Here is a 27,726-nt window from a genome sequence, read left to right as displayed (position 1 = left end):
ACACATATTTTTGCTGGGAAAGGTCACCCGCCTACCAGTTGACACAGTTTTTACCATTTTATTAGACTACATTTATCATTTTGACAGCTTCTGATTTTCTACGCAAAGCATTGCTCAATCAATCCAGAAATTCTATTCTAAGACTGACCTCCTTTATCAACAAATCTTATCTCAAATTTGATATCCTCAACAAATATCATGCGACTTATTTCATTGTTTCAGCTAATTAGGACTCGAACTAATTAATACCAGTTAGACTTCATTTTGAATATGAGCGATGCTTTGTGATTAGAATTGAAATTTAAATATTTGGAAATATCAAATGCAAGATTCAAACAAGCGAATCGTCTAATGAGCGCTAAGAAGATATTGCATTGCAGATGTTTGCATAAAATGGAGACAGAAAAATTATGGATTTAATAATTCCTGTCACAAATTTAGAAGTGGCAATTGAATTGGGTAAAAAGTTTGCACGAAACTCCAGAGTGCGAAGAGTTTCTGACCCTTGTACCTTCTATACTATCTCAACTGAAGCCACCAACTAGGAAGGTCGCCGCATTAGCGTTCACTTGATACAAAACTATGTCCTCCGACCGGGCGAATTACTACTTCTATTGCGCTTGCTTCTCTTTTTGCGTATTTTGAATAAACAACAATTAATTTCGGAGCCTGTGTAGTCAATGTTTGGATTTGTGGAAGCGTTATTTGCGGTTGCTGTGTCATGCCCCTGTGCACTGGGGTTCAAGTGTGTGCCCAAATCACCACCACCACCACCCGATCTCCCACCACCTGCAATATCGCCGTGACCTCCAGCCCAGGATGGTCTGTTCTGCACACCCAGACCCCCGGCACCACCCGGACTCTGTCCAGGACCAGTGGGTTTCTGCCACTGGGTAGAGGGTCGCTGTGGTATGATCATTCCAGAGATACTTTCCATTGATGCACTCGGAGACTGAATCTGGATCTCACTCCAATCGAAAATGTTGTCGTCCTCGTACCCTTGACGTTTGTAGAGTCCTTGGAATAGTTTAATCAAATACTGGTAGTCTGGCGTTTCGAAGAAATCTAACTTTCGCACGTATCGCAAGTATGTCGCAAACTCCTCACACTGGTTTTCACATAGAACATCTATAGGTGTGTTTCGTTTGGTCTCTCCAATTTTGTGGTATCTTTCCTTTAGGGTCTCGGCTTTGAGACCCTGCCATGGAAGGGAACCACGTAGGAAATAGAGCAGCATGTGTCCTAACGCCTCTAAGTCATCTCTCCTGCTTTGTTCCTTTCCCAAGTGTGTGTTTATACTCATGTACCTCGCTGTTCCAGTTAGGCTTTTGTGTTCTCTGTAGGGAATATGCTTGTTGGTCTCGGGGTCTATGTACTCCTTGGCTAGTCCAAAGTCAATTATATGAATGAGGTTCTCCTTCTGTGTACTCTTCCGGCCGATCAAGAAGTTCTCCGGCTTAATGTCTCTGAACATAACAAAAATGCGTAAAATAACGTGTATAATATACATACAAATTTTCAATTTTTAGTCCTCAAGATGAGATATCCACCCATTAAGTTATCTGGGTATTAAAGAATATAAGAGAGAAATTCGGGAACAAGAGTAGAAATTCAAAGAAGGCAAATATTTAGCTATTGAGGCACAATTGACCATTTTTAAGAAAGTCTCTATTGACTGTTGAGGTTTCGTTAACACAAAATTTTGGTAACTTAAACCCGCATCAAACTCGTTATATGGATCAGAAAAAACTGGCAAAGTCCAATTAAACACAGATTTCATAACATAGCTGGCAGAAATTAGCCGCAATAGCTTTGTAGATCTGCTAAAAAACAGTAAAAAAAGACAGACCAAAAAAAATACTCTTTTCATTGAAGGCTGAGATGTTATATTTTAAGAATATGTATTAGTTTTTGCTGCCTCTATTAGCTCCTCTCAAATAACCTTCATTTAGAGTGACACACATTCACTTGACCTTATCTCTTTGAATTAAAGTAAATAAAAGTCAATTTCAAAGTGAGGAAGTCATTTTTGAGAGTGAGGTAAGTCAAGTGTGAGCAAAAATTTAATCACGCGAATGAACAAAAAAACACACTCCACAAAGAACGAAAAATGACGTCACCCACGCATTTCAGTTGAAATTTCATGACCGAATGAACAAAAAGTGGTTGTGATGTCATATGGTCGCAACAAAAATCTTGACGACGAAATAAAAAACATAGCATGACAAGTCCTGACGTACAATTCAAAGAATTTTCATTGACTATACAAAAAACTAGACCTAGAACGGACTATGAATGGATTGGAAAAACCATTTAGAAAAAAATCCCTTCCAAAAAATCGAAAAAAACAGTAAAAATCAAAGTGAAATTGCCGCATTTGAACAAAAAACCACTACCGATAAAGCGAATTTTTGTTCAAACACTGTATTCTCACTCTACTTTAAAATTAGAGCAAAAAATTCACGCCGCAAAACCACTCGCTTTTTCGCTCCAATTCCTGTTTCGGCGTGACCAAAATCACCACTCCGATTTGACTTCAAAAATCATGAAAATGTGTGAACAGATCTTAAAAAAAAGACAGCGCCCCAATACAATTCAAATTCTTTGAATTGTAAAAAACCAAGAGAAGTCCAATTATAGCCCCAGCTATCGCTGTGCGGTTATTAATTAAAACCGGCCAGTAAAAGCGTGCAGACATTTGAATTTCACTGGTCTTTTTACTAAGTTTTGAAGGAAAAAAGAAGGGGCAAGAAAAATCAGTTTTAAGGCAGAGGAAAAATCAGTTTTAAGTCGGAGTTAGAAAATTGATTAAAACACTGGATATTATCAAATGTTGATTTTGACGATCTATGAGGTGCTGAACTGGGTTAATTGAACATAAACCGACTAATGTCGGAAGAATTGCTCTTGAACGACAGGCGAGGCAAATTAATTCAGGGGCTGTAGCCTAGATCGATGTTTCATTATGGGTGCAAAAACAGTTGCCCACGCCGGGATTCAAACCCAGGTCCTCTCGATCCCTCATCATAAGCACTGCCTAACTCGGCTATCAGTCCCTGCTTGTTGCTATGCTGCAACAAACTACTTCGGACAGAAAACAATAAAGATCACTCAAAAATGAAGAACGAAAGCGTGAAGAAGTCACTTAAGAAGTCAAAGGATGTTCTATAAGAAAAGCGCAAAAACGGTCAAGCAAAAAATTTGTATAAAAAAGACCAACACGTTTACAATAATTGCTATGAACTTCGTTAATTAAAAATTTCGACTAAGCATGCATCTTTATGAAGCAGGCAAGTGTAACCTGTCGACATGTGCAAATATATTTTTCAAGAAACAATTGCAAACTCAAACTTCCATTAGTCTGCTGAAAATTAGAAAAATTATATTTTCAAAAATTGCAGTATAACTTACAGACTATCCCAAAAATAAATAAACTTGCTTGACTGAATTCCTAAAGACTGAGACTAAAAACTGGAATAAGCTTGCCGAAAAACTCAACTTACCCAACGCATCAACCAAGAAGCCTCATACTCATCAGCGTTCATTTCAAAAGTAAATTTTTTAAACAATAAAAAGTATATTCTTAAGTTTATCAAGTGATCTTAAATTCCAATAGTAATATTCCATTAAAAAATGAGTTAGGTCATTAATAACTCAACAACAAAGCATCCATCTCACCTAGCAACTCAATGCTACTGAGTAACAGGTTCAGTCGTGTAGTTAAAAGGCTAAAAAGCGCAACAGATATGAAAACGAAACTGCTCGATTGAGAACGGACAAAGAAGCCAAGACATCCACAGTAAAGCAGAAACAGCTGACTGACAGAAGTAAAAAAGGAATGTTCAGATGACATTTAATCATTAAGATCAAACCTAGTCGTTAAGAGCGAACAAAATTCCACTTTTTTATTTAAGTTATCAGCATAGCAAGAGATCACTGGTGAAAATTTTGTTCAAGATACGACTCTTTTATTGGTTAGTAGCCGGTAGAACTAAATCGTAGCCCAAATTTAAGTGATGCCAAATTGTACACCGCAACGTCTTCAAAGTTTTGCTTGAAGAAAAAACGGTTCAAGGAATTAAGACAATTTATACAATTTGAAATCCAGTTTCAAATTCCTTTAACTAGTTCTAAATGCACTGGTCTTTAGTCATCTACATTGCTCAGCGGTTGTCCTTGATTAAATAAAAAGCAGCTTTCGCCGGAAGATGTTCGACTCTACGAGCGACATAAGAGTTAAATTTAAAAATTAAATAACATAGACGTCAAATTGCCAGAAAATTGCCGCCTTTGCCGCGCTTGAACATCGGGATTGAAACAGAAAGAAGAAATAAAAACAGACAAAAAGTTTAACTTGGTGTGAAGTATCAGTTGAAAATTTGTACACAATTCAGCTTCTGAACAGAAGGGTTTACTAAAACTTAAGAATAATGCCAGCTAGCAATCGCTCTAATGAACTTTGATAACCAAATGCACGATGAACGGGCTTTACAGGTTTATTCGTCTCTTTTGCTTTTGCTCTGTTGACATTGACATCATTCATTTCATTTCGTAATTCAATGAGCGATGAATGAATTTAAAATCCATTCAGTTGAAACGGTAAGAGGTAAGTCAGGAGTCAAACAGAAAATCGTGAAAATGTTATCGTAAAAGGTGAACGAAAGGTAAAGCGAACTGACAAAAATTAGGACACGTCTTGAATTACAATCCAAAGAACTGAAGGAACTAATGACCTAATCATCATCATCATTTCCCGCAACATCGAACTTTCTTAGTCAACAAAGCATATGACATTAAAAGTGGATTAGTTAAAAGTTAGGAGTTAAAGATTAGATTTAAAAAATGCTGATATTGTCGTATAAAAAATGTACATTAAACTCACTTTACAAAAATAGCGACAGTACGCATCCCTATAAGGTGTACAACATACATTAACATGACAAGCGAATAACAGACAAATAATACAGTTGACCTTTCTTCTTTTGAAACATTGATCGATTTTACACTTATGCAGACACAGCAAAAATAAACTTGACCTTTTTCATTCAAAAATACAGAAATTGCAATGTCTATGACAAACTCTAATAACATTCAACTGGAAAGCCAGGATCATTTCAATCTAAATGAACAAACTGATCCTTCATTACTATCCCTAACAGAATGGGTTCAACTAAAAAAGGAAACTTCCTACAAATTATATCTTGACTTACATCAAAGATTACAAAAAAACGAAAAATTTATTGAAAATGTGCTCGTTACTTATCAGCGACAACTGCAGGACAAATCATTGAAACAGTCAACTACTGAAGGGGAGGGCACAACCAACCCTGAATCAAAATCTCGAAAAAACCAGGTTTTTTCAGAGAAGGTCAGAGATTTTGATTCAATCCCCCTCAAACAAGAACAATCAAATTTGGTTCTGGGTAGCAGCATCATTGGTAAACTAGAAAGTGATGCAACAATTCCACTGGATACAGCAATCCATGCCTACCGTGGGTCAACCACCAAAGAGAAAATAAAAGTTGTGGAAAAATATGAATGTAAAAAACTTAAAACTCTAATTCTTCAAGACGGAACAAATACTGTTTGAAAATTTCATAAAAGCTGCGATGAGATTTTAGATGACATGTTCAGCCTTATTGAAGCCTGTAAAAATAAGTTCCAGCCTGATGTGTTTGTAGTCATGGAGGTAATACCGTTCAAAGAAACTGACTACAATAGATCTAAAAACAAATTAATTGATGAAGTTAATGCGGCACTTAAAGAAAGATTGGCATCTCTTGGTGAAAATTTTAATTTGCTCAAGATGAATGATTTAATACGCTCAATTCCCTCCTTCAATCCGAAAATCAACCATTATAATTTCCTGTATCATGACAATGTACATTTGAATTACAATCATGGCATTCCTTTCCTTAAAAATCATCTTCTAATGTTTTTACTTCAAACATCTACTGGCATATGTGATACTGATAAATTCACCAACTGGAGCTATAAAATGAATAATAGATTTCAAAAATTTCAAGAGCAGTACTGGCTGAATACAAGTGCAAACCCTAATTTTAACTTGAATAATCATTACCGTTATCAACCATATTAGTAATAATAAATTCATAAAATGCCGAATAAATTGTAATTTTCTGTTGTACTGAATAAATTGGGTCTCAACTGTTTGTTAAGATTAATGTTTTCTAACAAGATATGTTTAATAATCTTAGGATTAATGTTGTTGAGTTCTCAAGTGACTTCCTCTTTTCCCACGTCACTTAACTCAATAGCAGTTCCTACTCGAATTTGGTCGGAGACCAAATCCAGGAGCAAGAAGCAAGCTTTAATATTACTAAAATTTTCTTTTGTCTTAATTAACTTATATTTTTGGCTTTACATTAATAGTATCTGGCTGCTACTTTTGAGGTCTGGAGATATTGAAACCAACCCTGGGCCAATTAAATCGATAAAAGACATATTCCTTGATTGCGAAACTTATTCAGACAACTTGAAATTTCTTCATTTAAATGTACGGAGCATAACAAGAAGACAACTTCAGTTAAAAAGCCTAATGAATGATGTTGGCGCTAACTGCATCTATGGTCTGTCTGAAACATGGCTAGATACAAAGATTGACACTGATTTGGTAAAACCGGACAAAAAAAACTGTCTGGTTTTTCGAAACGATCGGGTGAGTTCAAAAGGGGCAGGTGTATTGTTAATTGTTCCTAGGAAACTTAACCCAAAATTACGCGTTGATCTAGCTTTCAAAAGTACTCTGTTTGATACTCTGTGGGTTGAAATAACTTGCCCAAAGATCAAAAAAGTTTACTTAATAAACATTTCTTATAGCCCAAAAAAACTTCTTTACGAAGAATTTCTCGAGCAGTCTGCTAGATCAATTGATAGAGCAATTACTGAGAACAAAACAAAAATTATGATGGGAGACTATAATATAAATTATTTGGAAAAAAAAAGAAAAGCAGAATTTAGAAACAATCATTCAACCGTATGATCTAAATGTGACTAATAAGCATCAAGCAACTAGAATTAAGGACGAATCGAACTCACTTATAGATTACATTATTATTAATGGAAACGAACCCCTTCTTTATAATGAAATTTTTGACTCGCCAATACAAACAGATCATTTTGCTCAATTGATCATTCTTGCCACAAAACTTAGCAAGAACAAAGTAATTAAAAAACAAATTTATGATAAAACGAATTACAGCCCAAAAGATTTTAAACATTCTATCAAGCAATTAAATTGGGAAAATTCTTACTGCTCTACAGTTCCAAGTGAAATGCTACGTACATTTGAGCAAAATCTTGAACAGCAAATACTCCTTCATGCGCCAATCAAAACAATTTTTATAAGAAACAACAAATCACAGTTTTCCCTTGCCAAACGGTTCATTTCAAAAAACACACGTAACAAAAATCTGCTTAGAGAGCAATACCTCATTTCAGAATCTTTCCACGAGTTTTTCAAATTGAAAGCCGAAGTGTGCGATGGCTATGAAAAAGATTTTGAAAAATTTCATAATCAATTAATTGAAAGCTCAACTTCAGAGCGCAAGAAATGGAATTTGATCAACGAAGTAAGAAACTCCGTGAAAACGACAACTACGGTATACTCTTTAAAAAACTCTTTCAATGAAATTATTACAGAAAAAACTAAAATAGCCAGCTTACTTAATTTAAAATTCAGCAAATTAGGAGAATTTTTTGAAAGTAGAAACTATACTTTAGATCTGCCTATGGTTAGGCAAAAAAACACCTTTTCTTTTAGATTTGTTACTAAGTTTGAATGTCTTAAAACGCTTCTTGCTCTTGGAAAATTCAAACCTTTGGGTCCTTCTACCATTTCCTCATGGGCATTGCGAGACGCAGCTAGTGAACTAGCTGAGCCTATTTGTTTTCTTTTGAATGAATTTATAAAAACAGAAACATTCCCTGCTGAACTCAAAAGAGCCGACATCACTCCACTTTTTAAAAAAGGAGACCTTGATGATCCTCTAAACTATCGACCAATTTCGTTAACACCAGCATTAGCAAAAGTTTTTGAATCTCCTTTTAAACAACAAATCGATGAATATGTTCATAAGAATGCCCTGCTTTCTAAAACACAGTTTGGTTTCAGAAAAAAATTTTCTACAACAGATGCTTTCGTTTATTTAACTGAAAAAATACGATGCAACAAAAACGAGAAAAAAATTACTGCAGCGGCGTTTTTAGATCTATCAAAAGCTTTTGACTCCATTAATCACAAGCTAATGATTCAAAAGCTTTCCATTCTTGGATTTTCGAGACCAGCTCAAAATCTAATTACGAGCTATCTTTCAAACAGAACACAAAGAGTCATAATCAATAATGTTAAATCAAGTTGAATTGAAGTGGCTCAAGGAGTTCCGCAGGGAACAGTCTTAGGTCCACTCTTGTTCAATCTATATGTTAACGATCTTAGCAAATTTTTGTCATGTGAAACAATACAATACGCAGATGACACAGTACTATTGAGCTCTCATGCTGAAGTTCTCAAATGCAAAGACGAGCTTGAGAAGGCCATAGAAAAATGCATACAATTTTTTAAACTACATCACCTCAAGATCAATCCGGATAAAACAGAGTTTATTATTTTTGGTAGCTCTAATCCTCATGACGAAACGACATTAAAAGTGGGAGACAAATTAATAAGTTCGAAAGCGGAAATCAAATATCTCGGTGTTAATATTGACAAAGACCTCAAATATCAAAAACAAGTAAAAATTCTTTTGTCAAAAATGGCCCAGGGCATTAAATGCATATATGCCCTCAGGAACATAATACCCACTGGTTACAAAAAAATTATTTTGAACGCTTTTGTTCTCAGTCATGTTCAATATTCTTCTGTTTTACTTGCAACCATCAATCAAAATCTTATAACGACATTAGAAAAGCAGTTAAATTGGGCCATCAAAGCTTGTTTTCACAGACAGAAATTTGACTCATCCTCAGATCTTAAAATGAACCTTGGTATACTACCTATTTCTTTGCTTTTTGATTACAGGGCTGCCACTTACTGCCATAGTATCATGAATAAAAAGAAGCCTGCCTTCTCAAGCTCAGCTTTGAAATTACCAACCGCAAGTTTTTATATACACGAACGAACTCAAAAAATTTTTACCCAGACAATTTCAAAATGCAATTTGCATGAAAAAAGTATTATTAAAAGAGGTATTCTACAGCACAATTCTTTCCGAAGAAATTATTTGTCAATGTCATACAGTCTTGCAAAGAAGAAATAGAAGCTGTTTTTTCTTAATGAATACCAGAAGGACCCAAATAAAACCCAACATAGATCAATTACTTGGAAACATTTTAAATTCAATTAAATTTCTTTCTGTTTTACATTAAATTTATGTTACTGTCGTCCCTCCCCTCCAATACAAGTGACTTCTCTATTGGATCGATATTTTAGTTATTATAAATTATTAGTTTCTCTTTTGTAATTATCAATATTTTACACTGCCTATCTCTGTAAATTTTACTACGACTGAAACATTTACAGATATTAGGAGAAATACAGTGTTCCTTTTTTTTATGACCGAAATCAATTAGACTAAAAGAGCTCAAAAACCAAATTTGGCAGAATATCTTTTTAACGTTAGTGTCAGTGACATTAAAAAGTCAAAAATATGAACAGATCTTAAGACAGCACCCCAATACAATCCAAATCGTTGGATTGAAAAAAGGAGAGTGCCTAAATAATAGTAGTTGAGATTGAGAGGCTGGCGGAAGCTATTAAAGACATTCTCACAATGAAATTATTTATTGAGATGAAACAAGTATTATTCTTGCCGAATACTAAACAAGGTCTTCTACCCTTATTTTTTATTTAACTTGGGTGAACCACTATCAACGTGGTACATTACAGCAGAATCAATAGGATCAAAACACTTTTCTGGAATCATTGCGTCAAAACCAGAAACTAAAACAAGCATTCATGTGTTCTGCCATAGAGTTGGAATGCCCAACTGCTATCCTCAAAAAACTTATGAATACAAATGATTAAAAACATAGCTGGCAGATTGCCAGAAAAAAGCCGCAATAGCTTCGTAGATCTGCAGTCTAAAAAAAAACAGTAAAAAAAGACAGACAAAAAACTCGTCTTTTCATTGAGGGCTGATTTGTTATAATTTAAGTACAAATCTGCATAAGTTTTTGCTGCCTCTATTAGTTGCTCTCAAATAACCTTCATTAAGATTGAGACATACTCATTCGACCTTGCCTCTTTGAATTAAAGTACATAAAAATCAATTTCAAAGTGAGGAAGTCATTTTTGAGAGTGAGGTAAGTCAAATGTGACCAAAAATTTAATAATGCGAATGAACAAAAAACTCTCCACTAAGAACGAAAAATGACGTCACGTATGCATTTCAGTTGAAAATGCATGAACGAATGAACAAAAAGCCGATTTGAAGTGGTTGTGACGTCAAATGATCTTAACGACAATCGCGAAAAAAAAACGAAAAAGAAAAACATAGCAGCACAAGTCCTGACGTACAATTCAAAGAATTTTCATTGACTAAAAAAAACTGGACCTAGAACGGACTATGAGTGAATTGGGAAAACAATTTAGAAAAAAACCCGATCCAAAAAATCGAAAAAAAAACAATAAAAACCAAAGTGAAATTGCCGGATGTGAACAAAAAACCACTAGCGAGAGAGCGAATTTTTGTTCGAACACCGTTTTCTCACTCTACTTTTACATCGCAAAACCACTCGCTTTTTCGCTTCATTTCCGCCAATTTGACTCCAAAAATCATGAAAATGAGAACAAATCTTAACAAAAAAACATAGCCGGAAGAATTCCGGAACCGACTCGAAGTGAAAATCCAATTAAACGCCAACCAACTACTTATCCGACACTTAAGTATGATTATCTTGAAACAGAACCATCAAAACGAAAAAGTAGAAACAGGAAAATCAAATCTGTTTAAAATGATTAAAAATCTGATTAAATTTGTCATAAATTGAGATCCCAAAATAACTATTTTTGCCCAAATTACTTCACCAAAACAACTAGTACCTACTGAAACCACTTGAAAAAATTCTTTAAAAATACTTGAAGCAACATCATGAAAAAATAAGCTCTTACAAACAACTTGAACTAAAAAACTGGAAAAAGTTATAATTTTTTTTAAATATAACAAAAGCACAAAAATCCAAAGAAAAAACATATTCAGCCAATAGGGCATCCAGATGCTCGCAAAACAAAAGGCAAGTCATAATTGGCCTAGAAATTCGTCTAAAAACGGTAAAAACCAAAAACTGTAAAAATTTAAGAATAATAGTTTCAATTTTCGCCTTTTTGTCAAATTTCTCAACAAAAAATGCTTCTTATCCACAAAATTTTAACCAATTGTTATCTATAAAATGCACACGTCATATGTGTCTTTTCAATACCCATTTGAGGCAGTAAAACAAAACAATCCTCAAAAAATCGCAAAAATTAGCCCAAAAGTTAGCAAAATACATGAAAAATCTCCGAATTAGCAGAAAATTCATATGAATTTCCTGAAACCTTCAAACCACTGCCAAATCCACCCTAAAATTAAAACAAAATCATAACAAAATCTCTTCACCAAAAAATGAAAAAAAAACTGCTTTAAAATGCCGCACGTGAACAAAAAATTTCGCTCGCTTAGAATTTTTTTCACACCTCGAATTCTCGCCCTCTAGAAAACAGCGATATGAACAACAACCACTCTTTTCGCTCCGCTTTTCACTTTTGTTCAGCACCAAAATCACTCCAAATTTTTTCACGCGTTTCATTTCCCGCTTAAAAAATCACTCCAATAAAATTGATTAAATACAGGACTTCTCCAATACTTCGAGTCGTAAAAAAGACAGCGCCCCAATACAATTCAAATTCTTTGAATTGTAAAAAACCAAGGGAAAGCCAATAATAGCCCCAGCTATCGCTGTGCGGCTATTAATAAAAGATGTATCGGATATTTTTTGGTTCTCTTGCTAGCATATCAATTGGATCTTGAGTTTCGTTCACTGAGTAGAAATTATTCATGTATGCATTTAAGTTTAAAAGTGTTGGTTTGCTGGGTTTGGACAAAAATGATTACGAGTTGTCTACTATATCAGACATTATTTAAAGAAAACTAACATAAACTGCCGAGTTTTAAATCATTAATAATGCAAATCTATACACTTGGAATTCAACTGTTTCTTTAAACTTCACATTAGTTTTTTTTCATCTACCGTACGAGCACAGTGGGAACGCCATATGTCCGTTAAATTTGCTTAAATCTAAGATACACAGCGGAACTGACTGACCTATAGATGAGATGTTTCTCGTGTAAGTATTGTATCCTGGAAATGAGCTGAATGGCAATCATGATCACTGTTTTGAGGGAGAAGCGACGATGACACAGGTCGAAGAGGTCCTCTAAGGATTTTCCCAACAACTCAAGCACCATCGCATTGTACTTGTTACAAGGTCCAAAGTAGAACACCTGCGGAACACCCTCGTGGATGCCCAACTGCTTGTAGTACCTGAGGCAAACCACACAAGTTAACCATGAATTCAATAGGCCGAATTGAAACAGATGCACAATAAGAGCTCAGAGAAACTGAACATGAGACGCAAGTTTGGTTCTTAAATCCAATGCTCAAGAAAAAGGCTCCAATATTGACACTGATGTATTCCTTATACTGGCAAAGAAGCATCAAGTTAGCAAAGAAGCATTAAGTTAGCAAAGAAGCATTAAGTTAGCAAAGAAGCATTAAGTTAGCAAAGAAGCACTGATATAAATTGATATACCCAAGTAAAAAATTTAGACTGTTCCAATTGAAATGATCACGAGCTCCACAGAAGACGCTTTGCTTGAGGTGAAGGCCCAATAGATCTTAATACAGACAAGTAGGCTCGGTAATGTGCGTTGGCACAATGTTCCGACCCCGCTCATCCACAATCTTGACTTAACTGGCTACCAAATGAGGTAGAGATAGAAAACTTTCAAAAACATATATATCGTTCAACAAACCACTAATGGAATAAACTACCAGTTCAGAGGCCAATGAAACTTGTTGTTAATAGGACTACTAGAAAACACGATCATAAAAATCAAATAGCAAACGTTAATTACAATTACGACCCAGACGCGATGTCTATATTTAAAAAAATCAAACTCGCATCCGATAAAACCTAAACAAAACAAATCAAACTATACTTCATTAGAAAACATATGCAACCTGACAAAAAAGAGCAAAAAGGGGGTGATTTTCAAATAAACATTTTTATTTTTGAAAACAATTATTTTCAAAGTGATTAACATGATTAGATATCAGCTGAACTCACTAAAATGCTCATTTAAATCTCCATAGGAAGCAATTGAGTGCTGTCCTTATCCAGTGTACGTCATAAAACTTAAAAAAAGGACAAATACCGGCAAAATTAAAAGTTCACACTTTGCGCGAAAATGGCAGTGAAGACATTAAAACCACAAGTTAGCCACTAAAATCAAACTGTTCTGTTGGGCAATTTTTCAAAGCCATTGGGACCTACCATTAATGTTATAAACTAAAAAGAAAGCAACAGTCCTATAAAATGTTCAAATGAAACAAAATCACCAGCATCTTACAAAACCTCGTAGTAACAAAGCCGACAAACAAATGGCTGAAGGAAACCCGTTATAAAATTAAAAATGAAATTATAGCTCACTGGAAAAGGGTTGTGACCTGTCTTTACAAAGACTATACAAATCGACCAAAAACGGCAGAGATGAAAAATCAAATGTCATAACAGATTTCGACTGAAAGGGATGGCTTAAATTTCAACACCTCAGTGAGCCAATTCCGCCCGTTATCAATTAGACTAATTCAACAGACTACAAAACAACAGCAAGTTCAGGCAGAAGTCAAGACTTCAACCATTTTTAGGACATCACAAGAAGGCACTATAATCAGAAGATGTTATCTGCAAGAACTGTAAATCATCACTTGTTTCTCATCTGAACTTCAATGTGTCTTCCTTACAAAAGGACTATGTAAAAACGATTAAAAAACCCAAAAATTGAACAGTATCGAAAACATCTTATAAAATTAAATGGTCGAAGCCATCAGTCAACATACAGACAACAGAGAAATTAAGGTTTGAATCAACAAAATTAGTCGAGACTTCTTATTATTGAGATTGAGATAAATGATGACAAAAATGAGAGCAATAAGGAGACAGTTGAACTAACGCATTTGAAAGTCATAAACTCATTTGAAAGTCATTAAAACAAATAGCTGTAAACTCTAATAGCTAAATAGGTTCACCTATACTTCATGGGGAAGCAATGAGAACTATCATTATCAGGTACATGATGTCGTACATCACAGAGAAAGACGAACACAGGCAAAAACTTAAGTTCAAGCCATTAAAAACAACCTATTCAACAAAAACAGTTAACAAAATCAGTAGCGCTTTTTTCAACACTGCATTTTTCCAACTCTGCATTCCTTCGACTGGAGTTGACAACAATATGATAATTCGACAAGGAAACAAAATGAACGCATAAAATCTGCAATTATAATCAATTTTACTTTCAAAACTCAGAACCAGGGAACCATTGATTAAATATGAAACCGCTACAGACATTAATTTATTACTCACAGGAAAAAGTTTTTTGCCTGCCTTTAATGAGACTACGGCAGAGGTTGAGAAAGAAAGATAAAAAGGCAAAGTTCGAAGATTCCTCAACATTTTCTGAAAATAAATATATTCAAAGTCCTAAGAGACATTAGATAACAACTGAAAGCATTGTCTAGGTTCACTCATAACTCATAAAGAAGCCAATTGGATCTAACTCAAAGAAGTCATTGGACTACAAAAGTACAACAATTGAAAGCAGAACATCAGAAGTCTATAAAATGTCACGAAAACATTTGGATGTCATCTGTCGATAATCGAGCCCTGATTTGAACTTCTTGTCAGTAATTAACACAAAAACTACAAATGCGGAAATATTTTGCAAAAAAGGCCACGCCCCAATAAAATCTTTAAAATATTAATTGTAAGGATACATGGCTAGATCAAGATCAGCCCTGATATTGCTGCGCTTCTAAAAACACTTACTTGTTCAAATGGTTGCGAAATAGATCACTTTTTAAACAAAAAGTTTTTCAGTATTTCAAAAATAAAAACTGCATTTTGTATAATTATCAAGTTTATATTTGCGAAAAACTGACAAAATTATACCTCCAGAAGCTCTTAAAGCCACAGGGAGTCAAACACGTTCTCTTTTTGAGCTTACGAAGAATATGTCCACAGTTTTTAGTTGCCGACTTCCAACAATTTAAAACAAATAACACTGTCATTAACAATTTTAAAACATTTTAGCAAAATTGACAAAAATTGGGACAAAAATTACGGGACAAACGAACAAAAACAAACATAGCTGGCAGATTGCCAGAAAATAGCCGCAATAGATTCGTAGATCAGCAGTCTAAAAAAACAGTAAAAAAGACAGACCAAAAAAATTCGTCTTTTCATTGAAGGCTGATCTGTTATATTTTGAATAAAAATCTGTATAAGTTATCGCTTCCTCTATTAGTTGATCTCTAATAACCTTCATTTAGAGTGACACACACCCATTTGACCTTATCTCTTTGAATTAAAATAATTAAAAAACAATTTCAAAGTTTGGTCACAATTTCAAGTGTGACCAAAAATTTAATCACGCGCATGAACAAAAAACTCGCTCCACAAAGAGCGAAAAATGACGTCACACATGCAATTCAGTTGAAATTGCATGAACGAATGAACAAAAAGTGGCTGTGACGTCATATGGTCGTAACAAAAATCATGACGACGAAATAAAAAAAAAACCAAGAGAAGGCCAATAATAGCCCCAGCTATCGCTGTGCGGCTATTAAAAACGTAATTCGGCCGAAAATTCGCAAAAAGTGAAATCTCGCAAGGTCCCTGTAAAAAATTCGAAAAAATCTTTAATTCCATATTCTACGTAGGACGGGCTTTCTAAAGATAACACTCAACTCTCCACGATGATTATATCGCTCGGCCACAATTGACTGAGCAAAAAAACCATTTGAGTATATAGTTCATCCCCCAATAAAGCGGGTCGGAGCAACAAAAACTACGTAGATTTTGACAACTTGAAAATGTTCCAACCTGTATTCGAGGTGTAACTGTGGTGCTCTTGACTTCATGGGTTCCAGTTTGATGGCCACGATCTCCTTAGTGTACATGTTCATTCCAACTCTCAACTCCCCAAAGTTTCCACAGCCTATCTTTTTTCCCACTCTATAGTTGGGACCCACCATTAGAGGACCCGATGAGCTCTGGCTCCCTAAAAACATTCAATTTCCATCGTAACGGTTGCATTTCAGAAGCAAAATTTCTGTCTTCAAATGGATATGAACAGATTGATCTTTTTAAAAATTATGGTTTGCCTAAGCTAGTAAGAGGAAATAGATCGAGTCACTACAATTACAGTTAATGTTAAATCAGAACAACAATGAGTAAAATATCAATTATATGATACTTATTTGCCACTAAGCGGTTTACTGTACTGCATTGCATGAGTTTATTGCATAAGCATATCTTAAGATCTTGCCCCAATATGCAAACACTGCTTAATTACAATTACACCAATCTGAAATCTTTTCGGAGAATGCTGCTTTAATCAAGATAAAAGGCGGTTTCAATCTCTCAAAAATTCATGCAACAAAAAGACATTTGACATTTATTATGGTGTAAATGACAACTAAACAAAGCATACTCGTTCAGCCAAGTGTTTAAAGAGCAAAAGCTAGTCAAAAAGAGCCCACAGATTCCGCATAACAGCCTCCAAACATACTGCTGAGACCCCTAGTTGAAAGTGACCATTGAGAGCCAAGGCAAACGATAAGCTGTGAGAAAAGAATCTGCATTGATATCCTTATATTGAAATTAGATTTCAAACACAAATATCTTCGAAGAAACACAGCTTTATAATACTCCAGTTGTGTTGAATTTGAAAACGAGTCATTTTTGAACACGAGCTATCCATTTGAACACGAGTCATTTCCTTATTGGGGGTAAATCATGTATCATTAAAAAAAACCTTGACCTTTAAGTCAACTTGACTTTAAGGTCATACAATTGACCTTAAAGCTCAACAAATTTGAAAAAATGACGTTACGCTCAAAAATTCAGCATACGAGTGGAAAAAATCAATGAACAAAAAGCAGACTGAAGTCTTGAGGGGTGATCAAACTAGCTGCATAAACAAGCCGAGTCCGAACAAAACAGTCCCAAATTGCAAAATACTCGCAGACAAAATTGTCCCGAATTGAAACAATTGTAAAGCAAACATAGAAACAATTACCAAACATAATCTATGACTTACGCTTCTGAATGCATTGTTTTTAATTGATATGAATTAGGATCAAACCAAAAACTTGTTTCCAAATACATTATTCGACAAAAACTGTTGTAATAAGCTTAATATTTGTTCAATGAAATCAAAAGCTAAATTAAGAAATGCCCTTCCCAACACTGGGTGAATAATGACTGGTCCAGGGCCCTCCAAGCACTACGTCTTCATAAAACTTTTCGTATTGTTCAAATCTATCAATAAAATGATAGCATTAAACACAAACATCAGCTGAGAAAAATGTAGAACAAAAGACAGAAAGCATTAGAAAACAAACAACTAATAGCGAAAGTAGACGAGTCAAACTAACAGCTTCCTTCTTCAACCACAGCTCCCATCGAAGCATCAACAATTTTGTGCCGCCTAAGTGTCCTTGAGCCTCCAATGCGAAGGATGGAACTCCTTAGGGGAGCAAGGCTCATTTTTCCTTAGATGTCCTTAGATATGATATGATTTCAGCGTAGCTGTCCTCTTGTCACGCAGAGAGCTTCGATGCCAGCTTTTTCAACTCTTTTGAAGCTGATGGGCCAGCTCCACCAGTGCATGCGAAGACAAGTGGATAAAATGTTTCTTTCTCAACATCAATTAATCTTTGTTCCTATTTGTTCTTTTTAATAGATTTATGGTACTTGTAGTCTTCGCTACTGCTTTCAGGGCAACTTCTTGCTAGAGGGTTGAAGAATTTTACATCATTTATGTTTTGTTGAACCTGATATCCCAAAGTCCGTTGGCCTTGATGTCTAATATTGCATCATCAGTTTTCGATGGTTAAAGAGCAAAGGTTCTCCCTTGCAAAAATTGAAGATGAGGTTCGATCTCGACATCATGACAGACATAACTTAAGAAGTTTGCAAAGGAATCCTGAAGTTCATTATGCCTCATGTGGGTGTATCCTCCTTTCAGACAGCAGAGGGCATCTGCCACAGTGAAGTTTTCATTGCATACTCATAGTGATGGCATCTTCACTGGATCCCAACCATAGCGAAGGGCAATGCCATCACGAAACTCGCTTTTCGTTAGGTCAAAGTGATATAGCTTCACTGGCATAGCGCTCAATCAGCTTTATGCTCCCTTTTCACCCACTAAATCAAGTGAGCAAATTTGATTCCCGTTCAATTTGCTCCTAATTCTCGTCTTTTCCGATTTGATATCAAGCTTTCTCCTTTTTTCATGTTATGTAAGATATGTTGTTGCTTTAGTTCGGCTTCAGTTAGAGATAGGGATAAAGGACTTGACACTTGAACTGATCGTTAATAATCTTTAAAACGGTCTTCAGGTTTAAGGATGTCCAGGCCACCCTCCCTTATCGACAACAAAAAGATTCCGGTATTTTTTTTATAGTAGGCGGGATTCTTTGATAGATTAGTTAATAGCTCATCTTTGATTGAATTCTCACATTCTTTTAACAGGTCTTCAATATTAGGTGTTGTAAGAGCTATGAAGGTCACTTTATGCTGAACCGATGAAGTGAACTATTTATAAACATTTTTACGATTTATAAAATAGAAGTGAACGATTTATAAAATACAACCATATGAATAACTTAACGGTTTTCTTTCTTAATTGGTGTGCATATGTTTAACTATGTATTTAGTTCGGACTATTTTGTCTGGTACTGTTTTGTCTGCTTTCTTGGGACTATTTTGTCTGGGAATATTTGGCTATTTGGGACTGTTTTGTCTGTTCATCACTGAAGCAGAGGGCAAATTAACAGAAATTATCCATGAGGTCAATTACAGCCTTAGCCAACACAGCGCGGCTACTAAAAATCAGACATCAACACAAAAAATGTTTATGTGTTGTTCGATGGACACCAGATGAACCAAACTGGAAAATCGACTAGTTCATGTCAGATGAATTGATCTCAATCACTGGTCCGCTATAAGGCAAAAATGTTCACATCTAGAAGTATTAGAGGTCACTGTTGTCCATAAAGTTAAATTAAATCAAATACACAGTTGTCATCACCATCGAGAAGTTATCAGAGCTGGGAGGTGATGCTGAGTTGACTAATTTTCATTACGCAGCAAAACGTTACATGTGGCCTTTTTTCGGCCGATTAGATCAAATCGTGGACAAATGTGACAACACCTCGTCACATTTGTCCACAATTTACGTCACTACTTTCCACGGTCGTTTTTGCATTCAATTAGCCTACCGCTAGAATTCTCGATTTTATTTAAGACATAGTTCAAAAACTAAATTTTGTTAATTACCATATTCTGATTACGTTCATACCAGCATTTTCGCCTTTTTCAATCCGCAACCAGTAAAATGGCTTTTTTCAACAATTGCCCCCTTAGTACCTAATAGAAAATCGCCCCCTTCTGTGATATACCTTCCACAATATTACTTGGCCTACAGTTTAGATAGCTGAATATCAGTTTAAGCGCAAATGCGGACCGCTGTTCACGACCATGCCTCTCATGCGCTGTGGGATGTCATCTAGAAATCGCGGCTCCGTTATCTAACATAGCATGCGCATACAAGGCAAGTTATTAGTATTCTGATTGGTTAATAAATTGATCGCTTAAATTCTATTCAAGAAAAGCCCCCTTTTGCAAAAGGGGCAATTGTTGAAAAAGCAGTCACGTGCGTTTAAGTTGCTCTCTTGATTTCAACAAGCAAGAGGAAAATAGAAACAAATTTTACACTGAATCTTGAGCACCCTAGACTGATCCCCCACCAACTTTTTTTTGGCTGTTATCATATCAAAAGCACTGTGTACGTGAGCAAATCAATTATGTAGTGGTTCTTCAGCAGCTTATGTGGACCTCAAACCGGTGAGATCTAACCAAAACGACCCCCGCCCTAGTTTTTTATAATCTGGTGAGATAAAAAAAACTTGGTAGGCAATTGCGCATTCAATGTTAACAGTTATGAAAACTAGAGAAAGCAACAAGGTTTTGTTAGCTGAGACTGACGAAACTACAGAGCTTAGTCAGGGGGCAAAACAATGCAATTCATCTTCGGGACTGACTCAGCAAATGAATAATTTAATAATTGATGACACCGCTTCCCGCTTTCAAGTGCCCCCCAAAACAACACTTTTCTACCCCGACAAAAAAGATAAACTGTACCAGATATCTGTTATCGAACATCATCTTGGAAAAACTAAAATTAGATATGACCAGTGGGGACCGAACTTTGATGAGATTGTGTGCTCCAAATCAATATGGGCCTACTCGCAATTTACGCCTTTACTGTCTAAAGTGAAAAAGATACCACGCGATTTAGCGAAGCGGATAGACGAGATTGTGCAATCCGCGAGTTCCCCAAATCTAGCTGCAACAGACATAAATCTAAATGAACTCCCAGACCTCGAAACCATCAGCAAAAAGCACATCCCTACCCTAAGGTTTATTCCTGTAAAGTTTCGGGTGAGATGGTCAGAATTAATAACATCCGTTATCGATGCTTGCATTTCACGCGCTCAATCGTTAGAGAATTGGAAAAAGCTCTTTGCAATTAGCAAGTGTGTTCTACGCGCGTCTAATCGTGGCGGTAAGAAACACAAGCAGCAGCAAGAGAAACGGTTGTTGAGCAGACTTGAGCGATGGAAATCAGGTGATTATGCTGCACTGTGGTATGAGGCAGCCACAATGAAGCAGTCAAATAAAAAAGCATTGAGTCAAAAGACGCTTTAGCAAGCCGCGCGAAATCTCTTTGCCTGCAGGGGCAGTTTGTGAGGGCAGCGAAAGTTCGGTCTTCTGACAATGCTGCAACGTTGAATGAACTTAAAAGGCTCCACCCTAAGGAAAAGCAACCTGATCCCCAATTTGATCAAGATGCTAACACGAACGCATTTAAATTTGACGAGGCATCAGTATTCTCCCAAATCGAGTCGTTCTCCAAATTTACTGCAGCTGGGCCGTCAAAAATGTATCCCGAGCATCTGCTGCATGCAGTAAACTGTGGTGCCCCTGATCAGTCAAAGCGAGCAATCACTAGTTTAACGAAATTCGTCGACTTAGCCAGCAGGGGTCAGCTTCCCGAATTCGTTGCTCCTATACTATGCAGTGCAACACTAACTGCATTGAAAAAATTGAAAGCTGGGGTTCGTCCTATCGCTGTTGGGGAAGTCATTCGACGTCTTATTGCTAAATGCATAGCTCGTGAAGCGAATTCAGAAGCTGCTGATCTATTTAACACAAAACAATTGGGAGTAGAAGTCAAGGGTGGTGCTGAGGGGATAGTACACGCAACAAGAGTTTCCTTTGAAAAACTGCAAATAAAAAAACTCCGGAATATTGCAGATTGATTTCAAAAATGCCTTCAATTCGGTAAAAAGGAGCAAGGTTTAGGAAGCAGTGGCAAAATTCTTACCTAGTGTTGCCCCTTTTGCGACATTTTGCTACTCACAACACAATAATTTGCATTTTAACAACACATACTTAAGTAGCCAATCGGGAGTTCAACAAGGGGATCCTTTGGGGCCGCTTTTGTTTTCACTAGCTCTGTGACCAATCATTAAGGAAATTGAAAAGAAGACACCAAATATAGTACAGCATAATTGGTATTTGGATGATGGCATCCTTGCTGGTACTCACCAACAACTTTGCACAGCTTTGAATTTGTTGACAAATTTGGGTGAAGGATGCGGTTTAGAGCTCAGAATAGAAAAATGTGAGCTTTGGTCACCCGTTGATCTGAACGCTATAGACAACAGAGTAAAGAGAAATAGCAAAGAAGGACTTGAGATCTTGGGCGCTGCCATCGGCAATCCCAGCTTTGTTGCTACATCTTTGAGAAAAAGAGTCAACAAAATAGAAAAACTACTCGAAAACCTGGCGTATCTAGACGACCCACATTGCGCGCTTGGAATTCTTCGAAGCTGTCTTGGTGCCCCAAAGATGGTATATTCCCTGCGATGTAACACTCCATCTGAAGAATTCTCTTTTATTTTGCAGAATTTTGACAATCTTCAGAGAACAACATTTGAGAATATGTTAGGCACCGTTATAAGTGACAGCGCTTGGAAGCAGGCTTGTCTACCGATAAACAAAACTGGCGTTGGTATTAGACAAGCAGTTGACCAATTGAAATCGGCGTTTGTTGGGTCAGTATCACAGGCAGACGCTTTAGTTGAACAAATAACCGGTGAGAAAATTACAGACAACCAAATTTTCAAAGAAACAGTGGAAGAACTGCAGAATCTAGAAATTAGCCAATATACACAACACAAGATCCAGGAGGCACTTGACGATGCTGCTTTTTCTGACCTTCTTGGTAATCAGATTTCAAATCGAGAGAAAGCTCGTTTGCTTTCACTAACGTTGCCTCAATCTGGTGCCTGGCTTTCCGCACCTCCAATCCCTAGTCTGGGCCTTCACATTCAGCCAAATGAATTCAGAGCCGCCTTGAAGTATCGGATTGGTGCTCCGTTATACATTGAGGAACGAAAATGCCCTTACTGTCAAAACGACAGACTGGACAAGCTGCGTGATCACGCTTTAAGCATGGTCGGGGGGATATGATATCACGGCACGATAGAGTGAGGGATAGAATATTTGCTGCTTGCTCGACCGCAAACTTATCACCCGTCTGCGAACAGAAAAATTTGATTCCAGATAATAACTCAAGGCCAGGAGACATATACTTGCCCAGCTGGTCAGCGGGACAACCATCTGCATTAGACGTAACCATAACTTCCCCACTGCAGCCCAGTCTAATTTCAGATGCGGCGAGGAGGTGTGGTTTTGCTCTGACAAATGCTGAAGATAGGAAATATGAACAATATGCTCAAAAATGTGCCGAAATAGGTATCCAGTTTGTACCACTCGCGTTTGAATCTTTCGGGGGCTTCTCAGATTTGGTTCGAAAAACTTTGAAACGTATAGCCTTGCTTGCCGATAACCGAAACTTTCAACCAGCTGGTTTATCAATTGCCTACAATCGGTTATCTCAAGGAGTCTCAGTGACTTTAATGAGAGGTTCAGCCACAATGCTGATCGCCAGAGATCCCCTGTTATGAGATTCATTCCTGCGACAACACCCTCAGCCCCACAATGGTTAATTTAGTCTTGGCTCTCCCAATTTTAGTTGCCCAGTTATTGCTGTGCGCGAATTTGCTTGTCACCCAATGAGTGGGGACAATGCTCATTTCTTCCGTTCAATCCGATTGTGTGGGTTGATGATGACGAAGAAATTTTGAAGACGCGATTGTGAGGGCTTCTGGGAACAAATAAAAGGCAAATACTCAATTGCGTGGGCACCATGGTGATTTGTGGGCACAAGGCTGATCGCAAGAAAACTTTCTGAGAATCCACTGAATTTAGAAATGATTTCAACCATGATTTCCCCAACCAAGCATATCTTGGAAAAATGTTTTTTCTGTAAAATTACGAAAAAAATATCAATACTGTTTTAAAAAAAAATTGTTGAAAAGATTGTTGTCTAAAAATCTATTAGGCTTTCTATATGTTCTGCTTATTTGGGCACTTTGTAAGCAGTTTTTGCTCGACAATAGCTCAAAACACAAATTGTGGGCAAATGTGACGGATATTTCCAAATTTTCTCTTTGAACTAAAATAGCCTTACTGACACTGGTTTCAACGCTCGCTTATAACTCTAATCTTAAAATATAAAACTTGAAAGCCGCAACAATATCAATGAAATTTGCTCGCTTTCGTGTACGTTTTGCGGCATAATGTCGTGTGTGCTAATAACCGGGTGGTAATGTTTGTTCCGACCCCTTTGAGGGGGGGACTATATACTTAAGTAGTTTTTTTTGTTCAGTCAATTCCGACGGATCGATATATTCATCGTACAGAGTTGTGCGTGGTATCATTAAAAAATCCGTCCAGGGTAGAATATGGAATTAAAAAGATTTTCTGAATTTCATTTTTTAGAGCAAGTTATCGTGAATCGATTTGCGTTAATTTTTTTTCACAGTTTCCGGAATTTTTGCCAAAAATTTCGTCAACTTTGCTAAAATGATAAAATTGTTAAGAACAGTGTTGTTGATTTTATTCTTAGAGACAAAAAGTATTGTTGACTATTCTGATTTACTTTTTTGGCAAAAATTTTGGCTAAATATTTCAAAATTCACCCTTTTTCAAAATTCAAAGCTTTTCAAAAAATAAGGTTCTATAGTCCACTTTGATTGAAATTGCGGGAATTACAAACTCAAAAACAATTAATACAATTTTATAAAACTCCAAAGAAGGTTAGTCCTACTTCCACTTCCATTGAGAGTTCTCTGTAATTAAAACTTGGCCGTTTTTTGCTATCCTTACTCGATGATTATCGAAAACGAAACATTTATTTTTGAATTTTAACTAACAAATTTTCTATATCTGTAACATTCTAAAAAGTTAAGTGTTCCTAATGAACGAACAGCATCAGCAAGGTTGGTTTTGGACCAATCGTGGACTGTTATAATCTAATAATAATTTGGATTGTAATCGGTCGGTCTTCTTTTTAAAAAAATCGATCTTTTTTACATTAATTCAAGAACAGAATTCAAATCAAAGCTCCTTGGTGATAGTCCAACTAGCTTCCTAAGCACCTCCAAAAAATCTAGTCTTTTTACTCAAAAGTTTATGGTCGTTTTGACATCAAATACTTGAATTTTAAATAAACAATGGCTTATTGAACTTTGCCACTTGTTTTTAATTTCGTCAACCTGAAGCTTTATTGCCGTTTTACGCGTTAAAGTATGATTTTCTGGCAATTTTTTTAGGCATTTTTTCTCACGTTTCTTCCTCGTTTTATCACAATATCACATTATTGACAGTTCACATATCACATTTTTGGCGTTCAAAAATGCAGAATTGAACATATCAAAATTTTCAGAGGTACAGATTACGGTTTTAACGGCTTCGACACCACTCGCTGAATTTAATCGAATTTTTTACGTTTGTATTTAACTTTCTTTTTTTCTTTGCCTTTTTAGTCGGATAAAATTTTCTGGATAACGACAGGTCTTATTGACTTCTAATTGAAGAATAGATAAGCCGACGTTCTGTTTTTGGTAGATAGCTGATGGCTCTCATGCCTTCGAAAACAATTGTTTTCAGAAAAAAAGACCTGATAACACTTTGTTGCATTTTTGTTCTATTTATTGTCTATTTTTTACCTAGACACGTTATATATGACATTATTGGCGCCAGGGCAAGGAGAAAGTGAACAAAATAAAATATTTTAAAGCATTCGTTATGACTTTACTGGCTTTGACACGGGCTTTTCGCAAAACAAAGTTAATTTTTGTTTTTACTTATATTTGACGTTCTTTTTGTAGACGTAGGACATATTCTGAAAATTTACAGGTTTCAAAGGCTTCCTTTTGACGAATAAACGAAACTATTTAATTTTTTCATTTTGTACCTAATGGCTTTCATGACTTGGAAAATAATTTTACTCAAAAAATACAAAAGTATTACTTAATTTTGCCTTTTCTTTTTTGTCTACTTGTAAACTAGTCTCATTGAAGAGGTCACATACCACATTATCGGCGTTCGCAGAAGGCGCAATCGAACATATTTTGAGGGCAATATATGGCTTTACAGCTTCGAAAGCGTTTTCCCGCAAGTTTTAATTGAATTCTTTTTGTAACCGCATAAAAAATAGAATATTGACAGGCCTTAACGCCCTCCTATAGAAGCATAGGTAACCATAGATCTCTTAGATGTTTTTAGTTGATATCTAATGGTTTCCATTACTTGAAATAAATTGTTTTTAAAAGTACAAGCGAGTTTTTTAACTTTGCTCTTTTTGTTCGTTTTTTGTCTAATTGTTACCCAGCCTTATTATGGACTGGTCCCATATCTTTTCTAGTAAAGTACAAGTTATTTGTTTAGCTTCAGTTTCGTCTGACGCTAATTTGACTGTTATTAAGTTTTTTAAATGGAGAAAGTTTTGGATATAATTAATGTTTGTTGTTTGATTTTGCTGTTCGTCTTGACTCGCTTTCTTAATAATGGCAAATCTCATCAATCTAATGCGGCATTTCTACTCCACTGAGTCGTTTGCTTTGGAGGCGATCTTTTTATTGATATACCAAATGTTTTTTTTAAAAACGCTTGAATTTTTGGGTTTTTTTTTAATCTGTTCCTCATTTGGTACACAATTAAGCCAAAAATGTGGATAAGCGGTTTCGGAACTTTATGTGCAATCGCACATTACCAAGCCTCCTCGTTTAATTAATTCTCGTTGAGATCAAAACAATTGAATAACTTCACCCATAGCTGATTAGGTCAACTTTTGGACCACTCTTCATAAAGCAACAATGGCGAGAAAAGAGCTTCGGAAAAAAGTCTAAGCTTAATTCGGAGTTCACCCACTGTTTCAGATTTTAATGGTATTAATTGTGCGCTAGCAGTTATTTCATCAGTAAGTTATTCAAATGTTGTTATTATCTGCTAAACAACTGTTGTTATGCCACTTGTTAAAGCAACGAGAGTTGAGTAAACAGCTATTTCATCGATAATTTATGCAACAGCTGTTGCAAAAACGAAAGTTGACTAAACTGCATTCGGTGAAAACTTCATTACACTTTCTGAAGTAACATTACGAAAACTGCAGATCTCAACTGACGAAATACTGAATGAAGGCGCTTCAGATCACGCAGAAAAATTCAAGCGTGAAAAATTCAAATCAGTCACATGAAAGCGAGACAAAAGAAATGCTGTAAAAAGCCCAATTCGTCAGAGCCCATATCACCACATTATGTCAAGAAGATAAGCAATTATATCTTTGCACTAGAATCATAGCTTATGGCAAACGCGAAGCTGACTCAGATCTAGAGTGCTTCCAACTTCCTGTAGAGCTGCTTACAACCAACCTCCGGCAGAGCTACCAGGGTTGGAAGAGCCAGTCGTGTTTCCTCCTCCGCCTCTGTTAGTCTGCTGGTTGCGATTCTGGGAAGACGCAGATCGCCTCGTCCTGTCCTGGGACTGGCTACTCCCAGGTGGTGCGCCCTGTGTCATCCTCTCTGGTGAGAAGGGGAGGGGTAGGGAAATCAGGATGGACACTACTCAGTTGAGACGCTGCCAAATGTCAGAGTCTCACCTATTTGGTTGCAGAGCAGATATACTGACTTAGCTACAACATCTTTTCATCTGAAAACACATTAACACTGCATTAGCACGCAATTATACATAATGAAAAACAGGATTTTCTTTCGTTTTGTCTCCCCAAAACATCATGCATCCCCAGACACATAGCACGTGCCATTACATAGTTATTCATTATGCAAAATATGCCACTTGCGTCTTGGGGGTGCAAATAATACGCACTCACTAAGCTGGGGGGTACAAAAGGAAAAAATTCAAAAAGCTTTTTTTTGTAAAAGGTCCATGGCAATGAATGAGTT

The 27,726-nt window shown here is 36.2% G+C and overlaps 1 protein-coding gene across 1 annotated transcript; it reads right to left on the bottom strand.

The window, feature by feature from the left end:
• Positions 1-235: 235 nt before the first annotated feature.
• Positions 236-27,469, bottom strand: LOC142353703 (casein kinase I-like). Its single transcript, XM_075406026.1, has 4 exons — positions 27,196-27,469; positions 16,166-16,343; positions 12,325-12,543; positions 236-1,466 (listed from the first exon to the last, which is right to left on the bottom strand). Exons 1-4 carry the CDS (start codon positions 27,338-27,340, stop codon positions 581-583), a joined length of 1,428 nt encoding a protein of 475 aa, XP_075262141.1. The 5' UTR covers positions 27,341-27,469; the 3' UTR covers positions 236-580.
• Between the last annotated feature and the right edge of the window lie 257 nt (positions 27,470-27,726).

Source organism: Convolutriloba macropyga, chromosome 14 (assembly GCF_964194025.1).
Source record: "Convolutriloba macropyga chromosome 14, txConMacr16.3, whole genome shotgun sequence".
Classification (NCBI taxonomy): Eukaryota; Metazoa; Xenacoelomorpha; order Acoela; family Convolutidae; genus Convolutriloba; species Convolutriloba macropyga.
Note: the sequence above shows the minus strand (reverse complement) of the source record. Positions and strands in the feature narration are given on the sequence as shown.

Coding starts and splice junctions, on each gene's coding strand:
- LOC142353703 (XM_075406026.1), bottom strand. CDS start 27,340: ATGACACAGGGCGCACCACCTGGGAGTAGCCAGTCCCAGGACAGGACG. Junction 12,544..16,165: donor CAGTTACACCTCGAATACAG/GTTGGAACATTT, acceptor GGTTTGCCTCAG/GTACTACAAGCAGTTGGGCA. Junction 1,467..12,324: donor GAGAAACATCTCATCTATAG/GTCAGTCAGTTC, acceptor TGTTATGTTCAG/AGACATTAAGCCGGAGAACT.